This window comes from Bufo gargarizans, chromosome 3, assembly GCF_014858855.1.
Source record: "Bufo gargarizans isolate SCDJY-AF-19 chromosome 3, ASM1485885v1, whole genome shotgun sequence".
Classification (NCBI taxonomy): Eukaryota; Metazoa; Chordata; class Amphibia; order Anura; family Bufonidae; genus Bufo; species Bufo gargarizans.
The window spans coordinates 592,228,571-592,248,159 of NC_058082.1; the positions used below are offsets into that span (position 1 = coordinate 592,228,571).

General features: G+C 44.5%; 1 protein-coding gene across 2 annotated transcripts in view; it reads left to right on the forward strand.

The window, feature by feature from the left end:
* The first annotated feature begins 404 nt into the window (after positions 1–404).
* Positions 405–19,589, forward strand: part of PAXBP1 (PAX3 and PAX7 binding protein 1) — a 39,077-nt gene continuing 19,892 nt past the window's right edge. The window contains exons 1-8 of one of the 2 annotated variants that reach the window (XM_044284393.1): positions 405–751; positions 4,223–4,348; positions 7,000–7,176; positions 7,587–7,808; positions 10,120–10,223; positions 14,241–14,461; positions 15,855–16,044; positions 17,876–17,999. In XM_044284393.1, the coding sequence (XP_044140328.1) occupies positions 496–751; positions 4,223–4,348; positions 7,000–7,176; positions 7,587–7,808; positions 10,120–10,223; positions 14,241–14,461; positions 15,855–16,044; positions 17,876–17,999 (1,420 nt within the window). In that variant the 5' untranslated portion in view covers positions 405–495. The remainder of the gene's footprint in view (positions 752–4,222; positions 4,349–6,999; positions 7,177–7,586; positions 7,809–10,119; positions 10,224–14,240; positions 14,462–15,854; positions 16,045–17,875; positions 18,000–19,589) is intronic. The other variant, XM_044284394.1, reaches the window with a different exon arrangement.

The following is a 19,589-nucleotide window of genomic DNA, read 5'->3' on the forward strand; positions in this document are numbered from 1 at the left end:
ACCTGAAAAAATGCGGCTTGGATGCGGAACCAAACCACGTTCGTGCACGTGTAGGCTAATTCTGGCACCAAAAAAGTCACAACTATAAATAGGTCGGAAAATAATGTTGCAAAGCAAAGACAACTTCAAAATTAGTCTCAAAATAAGAATCAGACGAACAAGGCGAAAATGCCTTCTGAACAGGCGGAATTCAGTTGGTAAATGAGACCCTCAGCTTTTCCCTCCTGAACACTGGAGCAGACACTGTAGTAAATGAGCCCCTGAGCTAGAATGGCGTCCGGCCGCTGGACAACTGCCGCCCTGCCTCCTCTGTGCATTCCCTGTCCTCGCCACTAGGTGTCAGCAGTAGGGTTTTCTTCCATCCCTGCTAGTAACACCGCCGTGCAGCAGGGGTCGCTGTGATTTCCTGCCGGGAGTCCAGTGCAGCACTTGCTTTACTTCGGGCGGGCAGCTCCTCGGGCCGCAGTGCTGTGTGTGTGCGGGCCGGTGTCCACCATGTTCCGGAAGGTGCGGCGGGTGAATGTGAGGAAACGAAATGATTCCGAGGAAGAGGAGCGGGAGCACGATGCGCCCATGGCGGTGCAGCAGCCGGAGCACGTTACCGCCGAGCCGCCCCCCATCCCCGGCCTCTTCCTGCATGACGGCGGCGGCGGCCTTCAGGGGAACAAGCCACGGAAAGCGGCGCCCAAGGAGCCCGTCCCCGGCATAACCAAGCCCGTCAAGCTGCTCAGCTTCCAGGACGACGAGGACGGTGAGTCTGCACACGTCCCTATAGTCGGGCCCCCCATAGCCGGGCTGCCCCCCCTCCCCCAAGCGATCAAAAAAATCATATGTACCCTAAAATAGTACGAACAAAACTGCCCCCTTATCCCGTAGTTTACAAAATGGGGTAATTTTTTGGGCGTTTCTATTCTAGGGGTGCATCAGGGGGTCTTCAAATGGGACATGGGGTCAAAAAACCAGTCCAGTGACATCTGCCCTCCAAAAACCGTATGGCATTCCTTTCCTTCTGCGCCCTGCCGTGTGCCCGTACAGCAGTTTACGACCACATATGGGGTGTTTCTGTAAACTACAGAATCGGGGTGATAAATATTGAGTTTTGTTTGGCTGTAGTGTTAACCCTTGCTTTGTTACCGGAAAAAATGGATTAAAATGGTAAATCTGCCAAAAAGTGAAACGGCATTCACAAAATGATCCAAACATGAAGTAGACATATGGGGAATGTAAAGTAATAACTATTATGAGGTATCACTATCTGTTTTAAAAGTAGAGAAAGTAAAATTTTGAAAGTTGCGATTTTTTTTTTTATAATTAAAAAAAAAAATATATAAAATATTGACTGAAATTTACCACTGTTGTGAAGTACAATGTGTCACGGGAAAACAATCTCAGAAAGGCCTGGATAAGTAAGTGTTCCAAATAAAGTTCAACCGATATAGATTTTTTTTTTTTTTTTTTTTTTAGAGCCGATAACCTGTGAACTCTCAGGCCGATAGTCGATATTCTGTGCATTTTCATTTTTGAATAACATTTTTTTTTTTGTTAGTGATTTTTTTATTTTTTTTATATTTTAATAGTTTGTACTTTTCGGATGTGGGCAATATGTGATGTTCATTTATTTATTGTTTATACGGTATATTTTATATGTAAAATTGGGAAAGGGGGTGATTTATACTTAATTTTTTCTCCCCGATTTCTCCCCCCCCCCCTTCTAAGGGGCTAGAACCTGGGATCTTTTGCTTCCTTGTCCTATTCATCCTAATAGATCTCTCAGGGTGAATAGGACCTCACACTCTCTCCCTGCTGCCCTGTGCATAGAGCACACAGCAGCAGGGAGATTACCATGGCAGCCAGGGCTTCAGTAGCGTCCTGGCTGCCATGGTAACTGATGGGAGCCCCAGGATTACACTGCTGGGGCTTCGATGGGAACTGCCACCAATGAGGGGAGGGGACCCTGTGGTCACTGCCACCATTGATTTTAATACTGGGGAGGGCGCACTGCGCCACCAATGATATTTAATGTTTAAAGGGAGTCTTTCACCTAATCTGAGCGTTTTAGACCGCTCAGATCAGGTTATAGACTCTTTAACCCTCATTACGATCATACCTTTGTCTTATGTGTCCCTCGCCCAGATAATGAAAATAATACTTTTTAAACTTATGCAAATTACCTTCTGAAGGTGCCCAGGGGCGGCGTTACTGGGCGATGTGCCCAGAAAAACACACCTCCAGCCGGCGGACGTCACGAGCGGCACCAGAGGACGGCGGGCTGGGAACTGGCCCGCACCTGCGCACTGCTCTGCCCATTATGGGCAGATGAACAGCTTTTCATATTGTGCATGCGCCGGCCAACTAAAGACAGCCGGCCGGCGCATGCGCAATATGAAAGGATGTTCCTCTGCCCATAATGGGCAGAGCAGTGCGCAGGTGCGGGCCAGTTCCCAACCCGCCGTCCTCTGGTGACGTCCGCCGGCTGGAGGTGTGTTTTTCTGGGCACATCGCCCAGTAACGCCGCCCCTGGGCACCTTCAGAAGGTAATTTGCATAAGTTTAAAAAGTATTATTTTCATTATCTGGGCGAGGGACACATAAGACAAAGGTATGATCGTAATGAGGGTTAGAGAGTCTATAACTGGATCTGAGCGGTCTAAAACGCTCAGATTAGGTGAAAGACTCCCTTTAATACAGGAGGCGGGTGTGTCGGCGCAGAATCACATAGCCGGCACCCTGCCTCGGTCAGGGAGCTGCAATCAGCGGCAGCAGTTAACCCCTCAGGTGCTGCATCTGAGGGGTTAACTGACGCTGATCACAGCTTCCTGTCATATAGGCTGGGCACTGCCTCCTGTATTTGTATTAGACGTTTATTATCATTGGTGGAGCAGTGCGCTCGCCCCTCCTCCGCCTCTCTCTCCTCATTGGCAGCAGCGGCACAGGGGGGGTGAGAGTGACTCCTTCTCCCCTGTGCTGCTGAGGGAACGTGAGCGCGCTGACAGCAGTGCGCTCATGTTCTGTGATGGCGCTGGACGCATTATCGGCATGGTTAGATCCCGATAACTTTAAAAATCATGAATATCGGCCGATAATATCGGTAACTCCAATAATCGGTCAATCCCTAGTTCCTAAGTTATTACCACATAACACGTCAGATTTGCAAAAATCGGCCTGGGATTGAAGGTGAAAAGTGGCCTAAGACTGAAGGGGTTAAAGAACACAAAAAAGGACTAAAATAATGCCACTAAAATGCATGTGACGTAAAACACGTGCTGTGTTGAAGAGCACTGGAAAAATGCCAGAAAAAGCCCAGCCAGAAATATACTGCATTAGAAAAAGGCGTGAAATACTAAAAACAAAAATCCAGTGTATGTAGCCGGCATAAGTCTATACATTTCCATAGGTTACATGCGGGTTCTGGGGCAGATATTGCACAGTAATTAGCGGCATTTCTGTGACGGGAGAAGCCGCTGTGTATTTTTTACATTGTGTGAATGGGATTAATTCCAATCCCCATTTATTACACTGGACTGTACTTTGACATTCTGTAGCAGATACGCAGTGTGTGAATCCAGCCGTATGTGGCAGCCGCCTTGTTCCGTCTGAATTTGTGCGTTAACGGTTACTACCCTCAGATTCCTGCGGCGAGGGGTAGACTGGGAGCTTAAAGGGATATGCCGGTAGGTAAAAGTTATCCCACATCCTAACTGTCAGGTCAGCGGGGATCCTACCACTGGGAGCCCCACCGATCACGAGAACAGGCGTCCTTCACCCCTGCTGCTCCGCTGAAATGACGGAATTGGCTGGTCGTACATGCGTGTGGAAAACTTGCCTACCGGAATACCCCTTTAAAGTGGCCCTGTGAAAAACCTAAAAAAGGCCCCATGTTGGAGGTGGGTGCAAATTGACAGATGGCGGGGACAACAGAAGCATGCAGGCCAGCAGTACCGTACTGCAGCATCAAATACCACAGTGCAGCACAAAATACCGCCACTCCCGCTGCAGGTGGTCCACTGTATTGCCATTCTGAGGAGGATGATACAGCTGAAATCAGGGGAGCATCTGTGCCGCTGGCCAGGGGCAGAAGTGTATCGGCCAGTCCGCCCTTGACCATAGGCCGCTGTGGGTGGACGGTGTTGCCTTGTATTTTTGCTAATCGGCTACAGTAAGGTTTGTAAGTTCTGTAAGTGGTTATTTATTAAAAGTTGTGTTTTCTGTGTTTTTCTCAATAGAAGAGGAAGTTTTTAAAGTGAAAAAATCAAATTACAGCAAGAAAATTGCGAAGCTACTTAAAAAAGAATATAAAGACGACTTGGAAAAGGTCGGACCCAGATCTGACGTGTACTTTGGACTAGATGGTAAGAGGCAGAAGTGGTCAGGTTTACTGATGTTATACCTGGTAAAGGGGTTGTCCAGTTTTCACATACTGATGACCTATCCTGAGGATAGGTCATTAAATATCAGATAGTCGGGGTCCAATTCCCTGCACCCCCGCTGATCAGCTGTTTGAACGGATCGCAGCGGTCCTATGATATCTGCATTCTCTTTACCTGCACGCCATTGACATTGGACTGAGCAGCTGTCATTGCACCGCCGCTGCAATGTCGATGGCTTGTAGGTAAACCATGAAAAGAATGAGCGCCACGTTCTCTTCAAACAGCCGATCGTCGGTGGAGCCGCGAGTTGGACCCCCACTGATCTGGTATTATTGACCTATCCTGAAAATAGATCATCAATATGGGAAAACTAGACAACCCCTTCAAGAAATTTATTATAAAATAAGATTGTATTCTAGTGTACTGGAGCTTCCATAACAACTCCCATTATCTCCTCTTCTTACCAGAATGTCATTACCAGCTTATAGCATGCTCTGTATTCACATCAGTGCTGGCTGGGCTGATCACTGAGGCTTTTTTTTTTTTTTTATATTGGAAACAATAAAATCTTGGGTTAACCGCTTAAATGACCAGTTTTTTCCTCAACATTTCGGTGGCTATAGCTTTTTGCGGTTGATGCGGTTTTATGAAGTCTTATTTTCACGTAGAAGAAGGTGTTTAACTTTTTTGTGTACAATAAATATATTGAGGTTTTGATGTATTTTTCCATACACTACCTCTGGGGGCATTGCAGTCTTGCACTGTAACTGGGGCATCCATAGAAGCATCAGGAGAAGCAGCCACCTATGGGGGCATTAGTCACTGGCAGAACTGATCTGGGAGCTCTTAGACCCAGCATCTCTACCATAACAGGGGGCACCCCAACATTCCTGCTACCTCTATCCATTGCACTTCTTCTTTGGGTCCCGTGTTATCTGTGATATCCAGGTTGCCTTTCTTTTCCTAAATTGCAGTAGCGTTATGCCTGCGCCGTACATTTACAGTTGTGCGGGTTTAAGGGCCAGGAACATACGCCATGCATTTATAGCATGTGGTCGTAAACAGATGAAAACTGTGTTCTAGTTATAAAAAGTTCTCCCCTCTCCACAGGAGAAGGAATAACTTATTAGATTAGTAACATAGTACATAAGGCCGAAAAAATACATTTGTCCAGTTCGGCCTGTTATCCTGCAAGTTGATCCAGAGGAAGGCAAAAAAAAACTGTGAGGTAGAAGCCAATTTTATAAAAAATGTCTTCCCGACTCCAATCAGGCAATCAGAATAACTCCCTGGATCAACGACCCCTCTCTAGTAGCTATAGCCTGTAATATTATTACACTCCAGAAATACATCCAGGCCCCTCTTGAATTCCTTTATTGTACTCGCCATCACCACCTCCTCAGGCAGAGAGTTCCATAGTCTCACTGCTCTTACCGTAAAGAATCCTCTTCTATGTTTGTGTACAAACCTTCTTTCCTCGAGGCGCAGAGGATGTCCCCTAGTCACAGTCACAGTCCTGGGGATAAATAGATGATGGGATAGATCTCTGTACTGACCCCTGATATATTTATACATAGTAATTAGATCTCCCCTCAGTCGTCTTTTTTCTAAAGTGAATAACCCTAATGTTGATAATCTTTCAGGGTCCTGTAGTTGCCCCATTCCAGTTATTACTTTAGTTGCCCTCCTCTGATTGATGATGTGGGTCTTACTGTGGTGACTGCCATAATAACAAGAACAGGGACCCCAAACCCAAATATGAAAAGAGCAGCTGGCCGAGCATGCACCATGCCTCTACATTCATTCTCTGTGGGACTGCTGGATATGGCAATCCAATAAAGAATGAATGGAGTGGGCACTGCTCTTGTTGCTTCATTACCATTCCAGTATATGGGGCCGCCGTAGGACACCCAACAATCTAATTGTCACCCCTTATCTTGTGGATAGGATTTAAATGGGTTGTCCAGAATCGGAAAAACATGGCCGATTTCTTCCAAGAACAGTACCAACCGCTCCCAACAGGTTATGTGCAGTATTGGAGCCAAGCTGCAATACTAGACACAACCCATGGACGGTGGTGCGGTTTTAAGAGGAAAGTGGCATGTTTTTCTAATCCTGGACAACCCCTTGAACATCTCTTGTAATCAGAATGACCCTTTAAATTCTTACAATTAGAACTCAATTTTTGTCCGTTCCGTTGTTTTGGGTTTTTTTTGCAGCCCATATGCGGAACCATTTTATTGCAAAAAAAAAGGAAATTCTTTATCCAAATGTCTGCAAGGACAGGCATTGCTCCAACGGATCCGGAAAAAAAACTGTTACGCTAAAGCCACGTGTTTTTTTTTTTTTTTTATGTGTTTTGTGTGAGCCCTTATAGTCCCCCCCCCCCCCCCCCCCCCCTTTGTTCTCATTTTGCCACCTGTTGAGTAACTCATAGATATGACCTGATGAGGAGCGAGGGAAGGGATGCGATAACTGCTCAGCATGCCTTTCTTTATGGCTCAAATATGGTAGTTGTCAGTTTTTACCCTCTTCCTCTGCATCCCTGGCAATTAAGCCACTTAGTGTATATTCTCCTGTATGTGGCATCACTTCTTCATGTGTGTGGCATCATTTCTTGGTCTGTTTTTCAGCAGCGGATCAGCAGTTTGGCAGGAATGCAGTCTCCAAAGATAATAACCAGGAAGAGGCGACTGCCGGCAGTGATCTGGGCGAGGAGGAGATGGAAGTAGAAAGTGAAAAAGAAGATGAGAAACCCAAAGCCGGTTCTTTCGCCAACTCCTTGTCTTCTCTAAATGTCTTACGTCCAGGTACTAAAAGCACAATTACAAACCTAGAGCCTTCATACATTCTATAGGCCCCTGAAGATAGAACTGGCTCCTACAGATCTATCTTTGTACTGTTTATGTTCGGGTGGCGGTGTGTATATTTGAAATAGGTATTTGCCAGCAAAATTACATAATGTCAAAATCCTCCTCTTTCCTTTGTATAATAATGGGGTTTCTGTCCTCAGGGACCTTCCATATGTCTTACGTAGAGCACACGGACATTAGAGCAGCCATGTATTATATTATTTCGCCACCGTGGATAAAATTTAATTGATCAGAAATATATTTTCTTGTGAGTTGTAAAACCTTACATACGAAACATGAGATGACACAAGATGCCTTATATTCCTCATAAGTTTACCAAGTATTCATCTGCCTTTTTTTACTTTAAGGAGAGATTCCGGATGCAGCTTTTATCCACGCCGCTCGGAAGAAGAGGCAAATGGCGCGTGAACTTGGAGACGTCCCATCCATTGACTTAGAGGGTGGGAAAAGTCGCCTGGTCCGCGAGGATGAGAATGATGCCAGTGATGATGAGGATGATGATGAAAAGCGGCGAATAGTCTTCTCAGTCCGAGAGAAATCGCAAAGGCAGAAGATTGCTGAGGAAATCGGTATGTCCTAGAACGTTTACTCACTTCAGAAAATGAATTCCAGATGTTTGGGAAGTGAGTGAGCCCCAGGCCTCTTTCACACAAGCGTGATGGATTAGGTCCGGCTGCGTTCAGTGAAACTCGCACCATTTTGCAAGCATTTTCAGTCAGTTTTGTCTGTGATTGCGTTCAGTTGTTGTTTTTTCCATGCGAGTGCAATGAGGTTTTATGCGTTTTTCACGCACGTGATAAAAAAACTGAAGGTTTACAAACAACATCTCCTAGCAACCATCAGTGAAAAACGCATTGCACTTGCTTGCGGATGCAATTCTTTTTTCACTGAAGCCCCACTCACTTCTATGGGACCAGGGCTGCGTGAAAAACGCAGAATATAGAACGTGCTGCCTTTTTCACGCAACGCAGAACTGATGCGTGAATTAAACAACGCTCATGTACACAGACCCACTGAAATGAATGGGTCAGGATTTAGTGCGGGTTCACGTCACACATTGCACCGGCGCAGAAAACTCAATTGTGTGAAAGGGGGCCTTAAGGGTGCTGGCACACAGTGCAGTTCTGACATGCATTCAGGATGCAGTTTTTTATTGTAGCTAGCTGGAATTACTTACATCATTCCCACAATGCAGAACACCAGGGTTTAATGAGGCTGCTGAACTGGCTAAATTGAAAACTGCACCCTGAATGCATGTCAGAACTGCACTGTGTGTCAGCACCCTTATGGGAACTCTGTTCTTTGGGTCTCATTTTGCAGCTTTAAAGGAAACCAGTCATCAGTTTTGAGAGCAGAATAACTTATGGGCACAAAATACATAGAGAGATTGATAGATGGATACTATTTGGCCACCAGTGATATAATTAAGAGCTCTCCAAACATCTAAGGGCACTTTCACACTAGCGTTTTTCTTTTCCGGCACTGAGTTCCGTCCTAGGGGGGTCAATACTGGAAAATAACGGATCAGTTTTATCCCCATGCATTCTGAATGGAGAGTGATCCGTTCAGGATGTCTTCGTTTCAGTCACTGAACGGCGTTTTGGATGGAGGAAATACCGTAGCATGCTGCGGTATTATCTCCGTCCAAAATTCCGGATCAGTTGCCGGAATGGCGGATCTGGCATTAATTTACATTGAAATGTATTATCCGGCATTAAAAATACCGCAATGCCGGATCCATTCTTCCGGTCTGCGCATGCACAGACCGGTAAAAATAGGAAAAAAATATATATAACGGATCCGTCCGATGTGATCCGCAGAGACGGATCCATTCTTGCAATGCATTTGTGAGACTGATCCGCATACGAATCTGTCTACAAATGCTGTCCGTTTGCATGCAGATTGCCGGATCCGGCAGGCAGTTTCGGCGACAGAACTGCTTGCCAGATCACTCTGCTGTGAATGTGAATGTGAAAGTAGCCTATTACAGCTATATAGGGGTAGACAGACATTCCAGGACACATCCATGTATAGAAGTAGGAAGTTTTAACTCTTGTGGCACAAGCACATTCATTTAGGAGTTTCTGCTAGGCCTTAGTTCTGCAGGCAAATGTCCCGCCATCTTGCTGACAGAGCTTCGCTGATGTCTTTGCAGGGCATATTGGGTGACGCAGTAGTTGTCAGATGTGAGTCAAGCCTGGATTTTCAGGCAGTTCACCCCTTAGAATATAACCTGATTACAATTGTACGATATTGCTGTTCCCTATAAGATTATGTCCCCACAGTGGCAAATTCTGCCATGGAATCCCTAACAGAAATTCAAGGCTGGCCCTCAGATTTTTGCTGCATATTTGCAGTTGTACATGCCACTGATCTGCATGCAGATTTAGCCGCTCCACGTATGGCCATGCTCTTTGGTTTCCGCGCCAAGAACTTAAACCACCAACATTTGGAGGCTGATCTCAGCATGGAACATCCCTCACATGAACATACTTTAAGGGCATGATGAAAAATCTGACCCTTGAATTTCTGCCACAGTTTGCACTGCTGTAGTATCTGCCTGGGGTTTTGACAGGTCTGGCAAACAACCTCCTAGAAGTCTGGAGGAGAGCGGTTTTGCTTGCTTTCTTCCCAGGAAGCTTTGCTGCCCAATTGCTGGACCTCCTCAGAGATGAATATGCGTATAGCTATTGTATTAGAAAATAAATCAGTCGGCCTAATCCTTATCTTGTGTCTGTTCTCAGAGGATTCTTTATGGTAACAGCACAGAATTATAACCGGGGGGGGGGGGGGGGGGGGGAGCATAAGACATCTAAATCTGTTTCATTAATATGTTTTATTTATTTCTATTTCTGTGTCTTCCTTGTGCCTCCTTTTTAGGCATTGAGGGCAGTGATGATGACGCTCTAGCAACAGGGGAGCAGGATGAAGAGATCAGCCGCTGGGAACAAGAACAGATACGGAAAGGAATTAGCATACCACAGGCATGTATTCTTAATCTCTGGAAAAGCAGTGCTGCAAACTTCTGTATCTGGTAATCTGGTCCCGCTCTCTTAGGACAGGTGGGATTGGCACAGTAAATTTTTGTTGGTGAGGTTATTTGTGTGATACAGCTGGTTGTTATTGAAGACAGAGGACCTGTCCCCTCTCCTGACATGTCTGTTTTAATAGCTTCATGCATTCCTCATGTAATAACAATTCTGACCATCTATTCTTATGTCTCTGTGTTGTGCTATTCCTTTATTTCTACTAGAAGTTATGAATAATTTCTAGCAGTCTGCAGTAAGGGTACAGAGGGGTGTTACCAGTTGGGGGTTTTACCTGCAGTCTTAAAATGGCAGCACTGATTGGATAGTGTGAGTCTGTGTAGGTACACCCCCCCAACTGGTTACCTCCCCTCTGCACCCTTACTGCAGACTGCTAGCAATTCATTCATAACTTCTAGTAGAGATAACAGAGGAATGGCACAACATAGAGCCATAAGGACAGATGTTCCATAATTGTTACATGGGGAATGCATGGCGCTAATAAAACAGACATGTCAGGAGTGGTGAAAGCTCCTCTTTAAAGTGAATTTCATCAGAAAACGACCTATAGTTCAAATCGCATGGTTGTGTTTAAATGTGTTTTTTTTTTTAATTTTTATTATAATGTCACTCTGTTCTGCATAGGTAACTTTCCAGTAGCCATTATAATTATCACCACAGGCAGGATTACAATGACAAGTATCACCTCTGTATACATAGCACAGGTTCCACCATTCGCAACAGGTGATAGTGCAGCTCATCTACTCCATCCTGACTTTGAGCAAACTCTCCCATAGTAGCCAGTGAGGTCAGCTCCTGTCCACTGTGTCTATGGTTTATGTAGCTGCTTTCAAGACAGGAAGTCTCAAAGGACTTGTGCAGCCAGTATATATTGATGACCTCTCCTCAGGATAGGTCACCAATATCAGATTGGCGGATTCTGACACCCGACACCCCCGCCAATCAGCTCTTTGAATAGGAGGCGGCATTCCATGCGAGTGCTGCTTCCTCTTCGTTAGTCTCTGAAGACTAAGTAGTGCAGTGTTTCACTTGAATGGAGCGAGTACTTGTAATTTACACTACACCGCCGTTGCAAGGGAGACAACACTAGTGTAATGAAGAGGAGGTGCTGGGTGTCGGACCCCCGCTGATCAGATATTGATGTGTATATATACAGTATACCACCTGCACAACTCTTAACATATTTTAGGCCTAGTGGCCAGTGTGAAAACTGCAGGATTTAAATGTTTAAAAAATATATAGATAGGGATTTATTATTATATTTTTATTTATTTTTTATCTTAAACGTGTTTAACATAAAAATGTGATTTAAAAAAAATAGATCATTTTCTGATGACGCATTCCCTTTAACAAGTTTAGCTGAGCTCCTGCCATGTTGTGGGACAGTTAGGCCAAGTTCACACATGGCGAGTCTTACTATATTCCCAAGGTAAAATATGCTGCAAGTGAGTGAGAATTTACAAAATCTCATCCACACGCTGTGAAGATTTCCCACACGTGCAGCGTGCAATTTTGAATCCTCAGAATATAGATTATGTTCCATGTTTGTTCAGTGCAGTTTTTGCCCCTTTCAGTGTATAGGGCAAAATCTGCATGTAACACTAATTCCATTGTGGTAGTACCGTAGGTTTGCACCAGGATCCGCTGCAGAATTTTATTTTTTTTCCACATGTGGGAGTGCCCTTTTATTGTTTTTTTGCATCGGATTAATGGCTAGCACTGGTAGACGTTGTGCCAATAGGAATTGTTGGGAGATTTCACCTTTGAAGACTGCAGACTTGTAAATGCAGCTCTGGAGTGAAAATCCAGGACCTCTACATGTGGAAAGTTACTCAACTGCATATGTGGATTCATTCTCTACACAGTGTTTGAACAAATTATTTAACTCTTTCACTGCCAGTTTTTTTTTACTGCCTAAATAAAGTACGTTAAAATTGTCTTTATTAAATTATATATTAAAATGATCTGCAACACATTAGGCTTAGTAGGGTGAAATGGGATGTCCCAGACTAATGATGCTGATCCCTAAAACTCATCCCTACTACTAGAACTCCCAATTGTAAGGAGTTAATAATATTGCCGAGGGCTCTTAGCTGAACGCACGCCATCAGTGGCGTCCAGCACTCTCCGTTGAAAACACTTAGTTCATCAAGTGACCGTTGTCCCCAGTGTAAGGGGAAGTAAATCAAAACGGTGACAGTGAATTCTATGTGTGACATAGGGCTATATGCATTACATCAACTGCATGTAGTTCAACATCTAGTCAGATGATTCCTGAGGCCTCTTGCTGCTCTGTAATGCACCCTGTGTGAGAGGGTGACATGCGGAGATAACAGAGGCTTCAGCTGTTTGCTCCTGATGAACCAACTAACAAGTTGGATAAGAGAAACGCGTCGAGCAATCAAATGCTGTGATAACAACTACAGATTGACTTGCTGACTATAAAAGCCCACGGCCTGTTCCGATATCCCCATTGATTGGGATTTGGGCTTTCCTAGTAGTGCTACCTGACACTGTGTGATGTGCAGAGTCTCTTCTACTGGAGACCTGACACATTCACCCACTGTTTCAATCAGGTGCCTATGTATGGGAGCATATCCTAAAGGAACACGCCGTATATTATTAACTCCTTACAATTGGGAGTTCTAGTAGTAGGGATGAGTTTTAGGGATCAGCATCATTAGTCTGGGACATCCCATTTCACCCTACTAAGCCTAATGTGTTGCAGATCATTTTAATATATAATTTAATAAAGACAATTTTAACGTACTTTATTTAGGCAGTAAAAAGATACACGTGAGTCAGTACGTAAACGCTATTGTGAACCACTAGTTAATCCTCCTCTTTCACTGCCAGGACAGTTTTTTCCACTAAAAAACAAAAATCCTAAATTGCAAAAAATGTCATAAAAATCAAATTCTACCCTGAAACCCATATTTTATAAGAGTAGACCAGGCATGGCCAACCTGTGGCTCTCCAGCTGTTGTAAAACTACAACTCCCACCATGCCCTGCTGTAGGCTGCTAGCTGTAGGCAGTCTGGGCATGCTGGGAGTTGTAGTTTTGCAACAGCTGGAGAGCCTCAGGTTGGCCATCCCTGGAGTAGACATTTGTCATTGTGATCAGGTAAATGATGGGAACACTGCGTCCCAGGCACATCTCTGTACTAGCTCTTTATCAGGCTTGGCCAACCTGTGACTCTCCAGCTTTTGCAAAACTACAACTCCCAGCATACCCAGACTGTCTGCAACTATCCGCCTACATCAGGAAATGGTGGGAATTGTAGTTTTACAACAGCTGGAGAGCCACAAGTTGGCCATCCCTGCTCTGTTAGACTACTTTCACACTGGTGTTTTGGCTTTCCGTTTGTGAGATCCGTTCAGGGCTCTCACAATCGGTCCAAAACGGATCAGTTTCGCCCTTAATGCATTTTGAATGGATAAGGATCTGCTCAGAATGCATCAGTTAGCCAAAGTGGAATGGAGGTAATGTTACAGATTATACAAACGGATCTGTTCTGAACGGATGCATGCGGTTGTATTATTTGTACGGATGCGTTTGTGCAGATCCATGACGGATCTGCACCAAATGAGTGTGAAAGTAGCCTTACAGTCAAAGTGAACTGAGCTGCAATACCAAGTACAGCCACTACTAAGTGTGGAGCCGTAGCAGTCAAATACTAAAGTGCAGCAGTTTTCTGCAAAATCTGATGATAACCATTGCATTCCCAGGGAAACATTTGCCTTTACCCCAAATGTGTTTGTAATTTTTTTTTTATGAATAATGCAAACTGATCCGTTATAAACGGATACAAGCGCTTGCATTATCGGTGCGGATCCGTCTGTGCAGATACAAGACAGATCCGCACCGAACGCAGGTGTGAAAGTAGCCTTACATTATGTATTCCTACACATTCTAGAGGTATAATGTAGGTTTATTTCTGCTTTGTCTTCAGGTTCAAGCACCTCCGCATCCAGAAGCAAACAATTTGTTCTACCCCAGCACTTACCAAGGAATACCCTATGGTTCAGCTTACAACATGCCTTACACTTACGCCGCCTACGGAGCTGCTGAGACAAAATCTCAGAAAGCAGATAATTCTGTCACTTACAAAACTCCCAGTAATGAGATGACTCCTGTTACTATTGATTTGGTAAAGAAGCAGCTTAAAGACAGGTAGGGCAGACTATCCTTCCATTTTCGGAACTTACCTCAGTGTCCCTGACTCATGTTGCATGGGGCCAGGGATGCAGAGCTCTTGTATAACGGCAATGAACTACTCGAAGAAGGCGGACGGAAGCAAGAATTGAGCAAATGCCTCGGAAAATAATTAAAGCCTAGTGAAGTGATATTGCCTTATGTGCCCAAAACTCAGGGCCTTGTCAGTGCGACCCAATATGTAAGAAGGAGAGATGGCTGAGTTCACCGAAGGTATACAGGTCCAGAAGCTTCAGCTGCACAAAGTGTTTATTGTGCATCCAACGTATACAGGATATGACTTTTACTTGTCTGAACTGTTGGGATCTCTTGTCATTTTCTCTTGGAATTGTATTCCCAAACCTGGTAGAAATGGCAAAATGTAATTTAAAGAATGTTATTCTCTGACCTGTTAGAAAGGTGCATGGTGTAAACTATAGTGAAAGTAATTTTCTTACCAGTGATTGTATTTGTGATTTATCCCCTCCCTTCTGATCCTCAGCGGTGTCATGTGACCAACACTCTGATCTCCATCTGACACAGCATCTAATGTGTGGACAGGAAGTCAGTTTCTCTATGTATTTCTATTAGAGCCTCAATGTCAGTCTCATAGGAATGAATAGAGAAGTAACTGACTTCCTGTCCTGTGTCAGTTGGAGATCAGAGTGCTGGTCACAGCTGAGGATTAGAAGGGAGGTTATAACTTACAAATACAGTCACTAGTTTCACATCATGTACCTTTCCAATAGGTCAGAGAATAATGTTTTTTGTGGGAGTGCTACTATAAATTAATGGATTTTTACCCACAAGAGGCATATTGGGGATGCGGTCCCCTGATTCCTCTGGCGGGTAGGCCAGCTGCATTCTGGTGGATGTTGAATAGAGAGATGGTAGTCTATGGCCAAGTCTTTCGACTTTGTGAACAGGCACAACAGGGTGTTGGGGTACCCTTGTTTTCCCAATAGGTTGGAGTCCCAGAAGAAGGAATCTTACCTATCCAGGGACAGACCTATCGTATGTGCTCTGTGCAGCTACACAGGGGAGTAATAAGCAAGGGGGCCCATGCCACTATAACAAAAATGGACACCAAGGCCTTTTTCGTATTTTCCTCCCTTTTTTTTTTTTCCATTTTTATTTTTTACTCCTTTTAGCTTTATAATGAGAATTTTCTTTGGCATTATATTCCCTACTCTCGCCTTGTAGTCTATTGACCCAGCATCCTGCAGCATTTTTTAATATTTATATTTTTTCTGCTGTTTTATTCCCAGTTATTGCGTCTGTGTCCTTTCTGGTGCTAATGTCTGTGTGAATGTGTGCTTCTAACACACCGTGACGTATATCCAATTGTAACTATACTTTGTGCCACATACAGGCTCATCGCCATGGAGGACGTGCACAAAGCAAATCTAGAACTTTATGAGAAGCACGAGAAAAGCCAGGAAGACTCCAATAACTCCATAGTTCGATTGGAAGGGTGCTCGGGGGGTAATGGTGAACGGTATCAGTTTTTGCAAGAAATGCGAGGGTATGTCCAAGACTTGCTTGAGTGTTTCCGTGAAAAGGTAAGAATGCAATCATTCGTTGGCATTAGCCAAAACAGAAATTTGAATATCCCCCCCCCCCCCGTCATAATTCATCTTCTGAACATGCAAAATAGATTCTGATGTAGAACATACAAATGTACATTTCTCATGACATTGAGGACCATGCCCACCTACTGCTAGGAGGGGACATGACCTGTTTTTCCACTTGCCTACATTCTGCTGGGTTTTTTCTGCGGCAGGTGGGTCTTCACTGTGGGCCACCACTTTAGTAGCCCCCCCACGCATAGCGGGTGCACGTACTTCACTGCTCACCCAGTACCCGTTCACTGCATCTGCAGTTGAAATGCCGATAGCCGAAAACAATGTGAGGTTACCAAGGAGGATAGAAGACACACATTGTTCCGCTCCCTTTTTTAATGTTTCCTTAATGCCTTTCTTATCCCATATAAAAAGTTGTCTGATTGAGACGCCACTAGTTCACATTGATATTTCTGAATGATGTGGTGATCACTAGCTGCTGAAACACACATGGGCAATTTGTAACATTGTCAGGGCTTACGTTACCACCATAGGTCACCTATGGGCCCGTGAGAACGTCCATGTTGGGCTGTTAGCACCAACACCATTGTTCACACGTGGATGTTCCCCTGTGTCTAAAGGAGACCTATGGTAGAAATGTTGATCCCAACAGATATTTACAAATGTTCCGTAGTGATGGTTTTGTAGGTGTAGGAAGGAGAGGTTTTCAAAGTGATGAAGCCTTGTTTGACATTCTGTGACCTGCTCCTACTGAGAGGTGTGCAATATAAGGGGGTTGGAGGCAGCAAGTCCAAACTTTTCTTATGAAATGGTTCCTATACTGAGACCAGGTAAGTCATGACTGGTTTTGACATTAATGAAGTTCTGAACTCTGGAGCTATATGCTTTGGTTATGCAACATCATAATGATGGTGAATGTGGTCTCTGTGCAACATGATATGACTATTACGCATGCTGGATTTCGGATGATCAAAAACCATGTCTGCGACTTGTTGGATTGAAGTTACATGACTGTTGTGTGATGTGGTTGCCCCTTGTGTGTTATATTACGTGATTATATATATATATATATACACACACATGTAGTAACGCGACCACTTTCACAGTTATTACTTGTGGTATCACAGTGATACCATGCAGTCTGTTGCGCCTCCAAAATCTCATACTGGTATTGCTGCTCAGCCCCTACACAAGGCGAACTGAGCTGCAGTACCAGGTTCAACCACATGGACAATGTCTCTACACTGTGGAATACTACAGCGAAGGGGCCACAGATCCCAAGGGTTGGGCTCCCCCAGATTTCATGTACTATGGCCTGTCCTAAGGGTAGGTTTACACCTTTGTTTATCTTCTTAAACAGCCTACCGGATTTGATAAATGGAAGTATGAACCTACCCTAAGAATAGCCATCAAGGCTGAATGGGGCTATTTAGGATTAAGAGATCCATGGCTCCTTTATTCCAAAAACAGTGCCACAGCTATCTACAGGTTGTGTGCAGTAATGCAGCTTTGTCCCATTCACTTCAGTGGTGCTAAGCTGTATTTTCAGACACAGCATGTCGGCAGTTGTGTGGTTTCTGGAGGAAAGCAGCCATATTTATTAATCCTGTACAGGACTTGGTGTGACGTTATGTTCCCTATAATGTGGGGGGGGGGTGTCATCATTAAATTTTGACTGATACGTATTCTGCTTTTGTTTTTGTTAATCCGTTCCTCTTCTGGGAAGAGTTCTTCATTGTGCGTGGAATAACCCACCGTCTTGTCCTTCTGCACAAAATCTGGTGTTACGAATGTTGTTGTGTTTTTTCAGGTTCCTCTGATAAATGAGCTTGAATCCGCAATGCACCAGCTGTACAAACAGCGAGCTGTCCGCCTTGTCCAAAGACGACAAGATGATATAAAAGATGAATCGTCGGAGTTTTCGAGCCATTCAAGTCAGTCCATCTTGAAGGTTTTTATTATTCATTAAACAACCTCAAGTAATGTGTATTATATGCCTGACCATATAAATGTAATTGACACTATTGGTCCTAGCCTTCCCAGTGTGAATTAGACTTCAGTCTGAGTGACATTAGTCTTTGCCGTGTGGAGGCGTTTTTTTTACTGCCAGTTTACCCCCTGCTGTAGTGCCAAAGGCTTTCATATGGTACAATAAACTATGACAAACAAGAAACCTCCTGTTTAAAAAAAATAAAATATGGCTCCTGTCAGCCCCCACACTGAACAGGTAGAAAAAAAAAAAATTGGCTAATACTTTCCAATTGAGTGCTGGAGAAGGGCAGCAATCTTCTACACATTGTTCTACCGGCATTTCTCCAATAGGCTGGCCATACAGACCTTCTCCAGATCCTCCCATACATGTTACATACTAGGCTGAGCAAGCATATGGGGAGAGGGGACACTGCTAGACACCCCTGGCAGTGTTTTATCTTCCTGCTAACAAAAGGGTCGGGCAGTTGAATACAACATGCTCGATCCTGATCTCCCCCCATATAAGCCATCAGTGAAGAGTCAGGAGGCCCCATACACTGTATGTCCCTTCCAAATCGAGCAGATTCAGCCGATGCACATCTAAGCTTCAGAGACACACGAATGTTTATATCCAGCATCTATATCTGCTTTTGGGTGCCCCATTCAATTGCAAGCTGTTTTGCAGACAGTATCTGTTGGGGACCGCTAATGGAGTATTAACAAATGTAAAAAATGCTCATCTGTCTGCAGTCCTGCTGTTCCTGCACCGCTGCCCCCGTACCAGTCTGCTATTGCTCCCTGCTGGACTAGAATTGGCAGGACTGCAGACAGGTGAGAGATGTTTTTAAAGGGCACCTGTCAGCAGATCTGTTGCATGTGCACTTGGCAACTGAAGGCATCTGTGTTGATCCCATTTTTGATATATGCAATGGAGCCTCTAGGAGCAACGGGGGCGTTACCATTACACCTGGAGACTCTGCTCTCTCTGCAATTTTGCATTTTGACAGGACCATGTGTGATGATGTTTTCACTTACCTGGCCCGCTCAATCAAAGTGGAGAGAGCAGAGCCTCTAAGTGTAACGGCAACGCCCCCGTTGCTCCTAGAGGATCATTTGCATATATTAAAACATTATTTTTCTCAGCAATGCGGGTACATAAGAACATAGGACCAACACAGATGTCTTCAGCTGCCAAGCCCACATGTAACAGGTCAGCCTGAGTCATAGGTACAAATCTGCAGACAGATGCCCTTTAATTGGGCACAGATTCAGAGCATCTGGGTTGTTAGGTCCAGGGCTGTACAACCCCTTTAAGGCTAGGACTACACGATAACATGTGTAGCGTGACATGTAGGGTACAACTACACTGCAACCTGGCGCGCAAAATTATTTTGTAATGCTAGTCTATGGTGTCGCACTGCGACGCAACAGTTGCACAAAAATCTATCCTGGATGGATACTTTGTGACTGTGTCGCAGCTCGGCACCATAGACTAAGCTTTACAAAATATGTTCGCGTGCGCCGTGACATTGGTGTGACAAACTGTCGCTGTG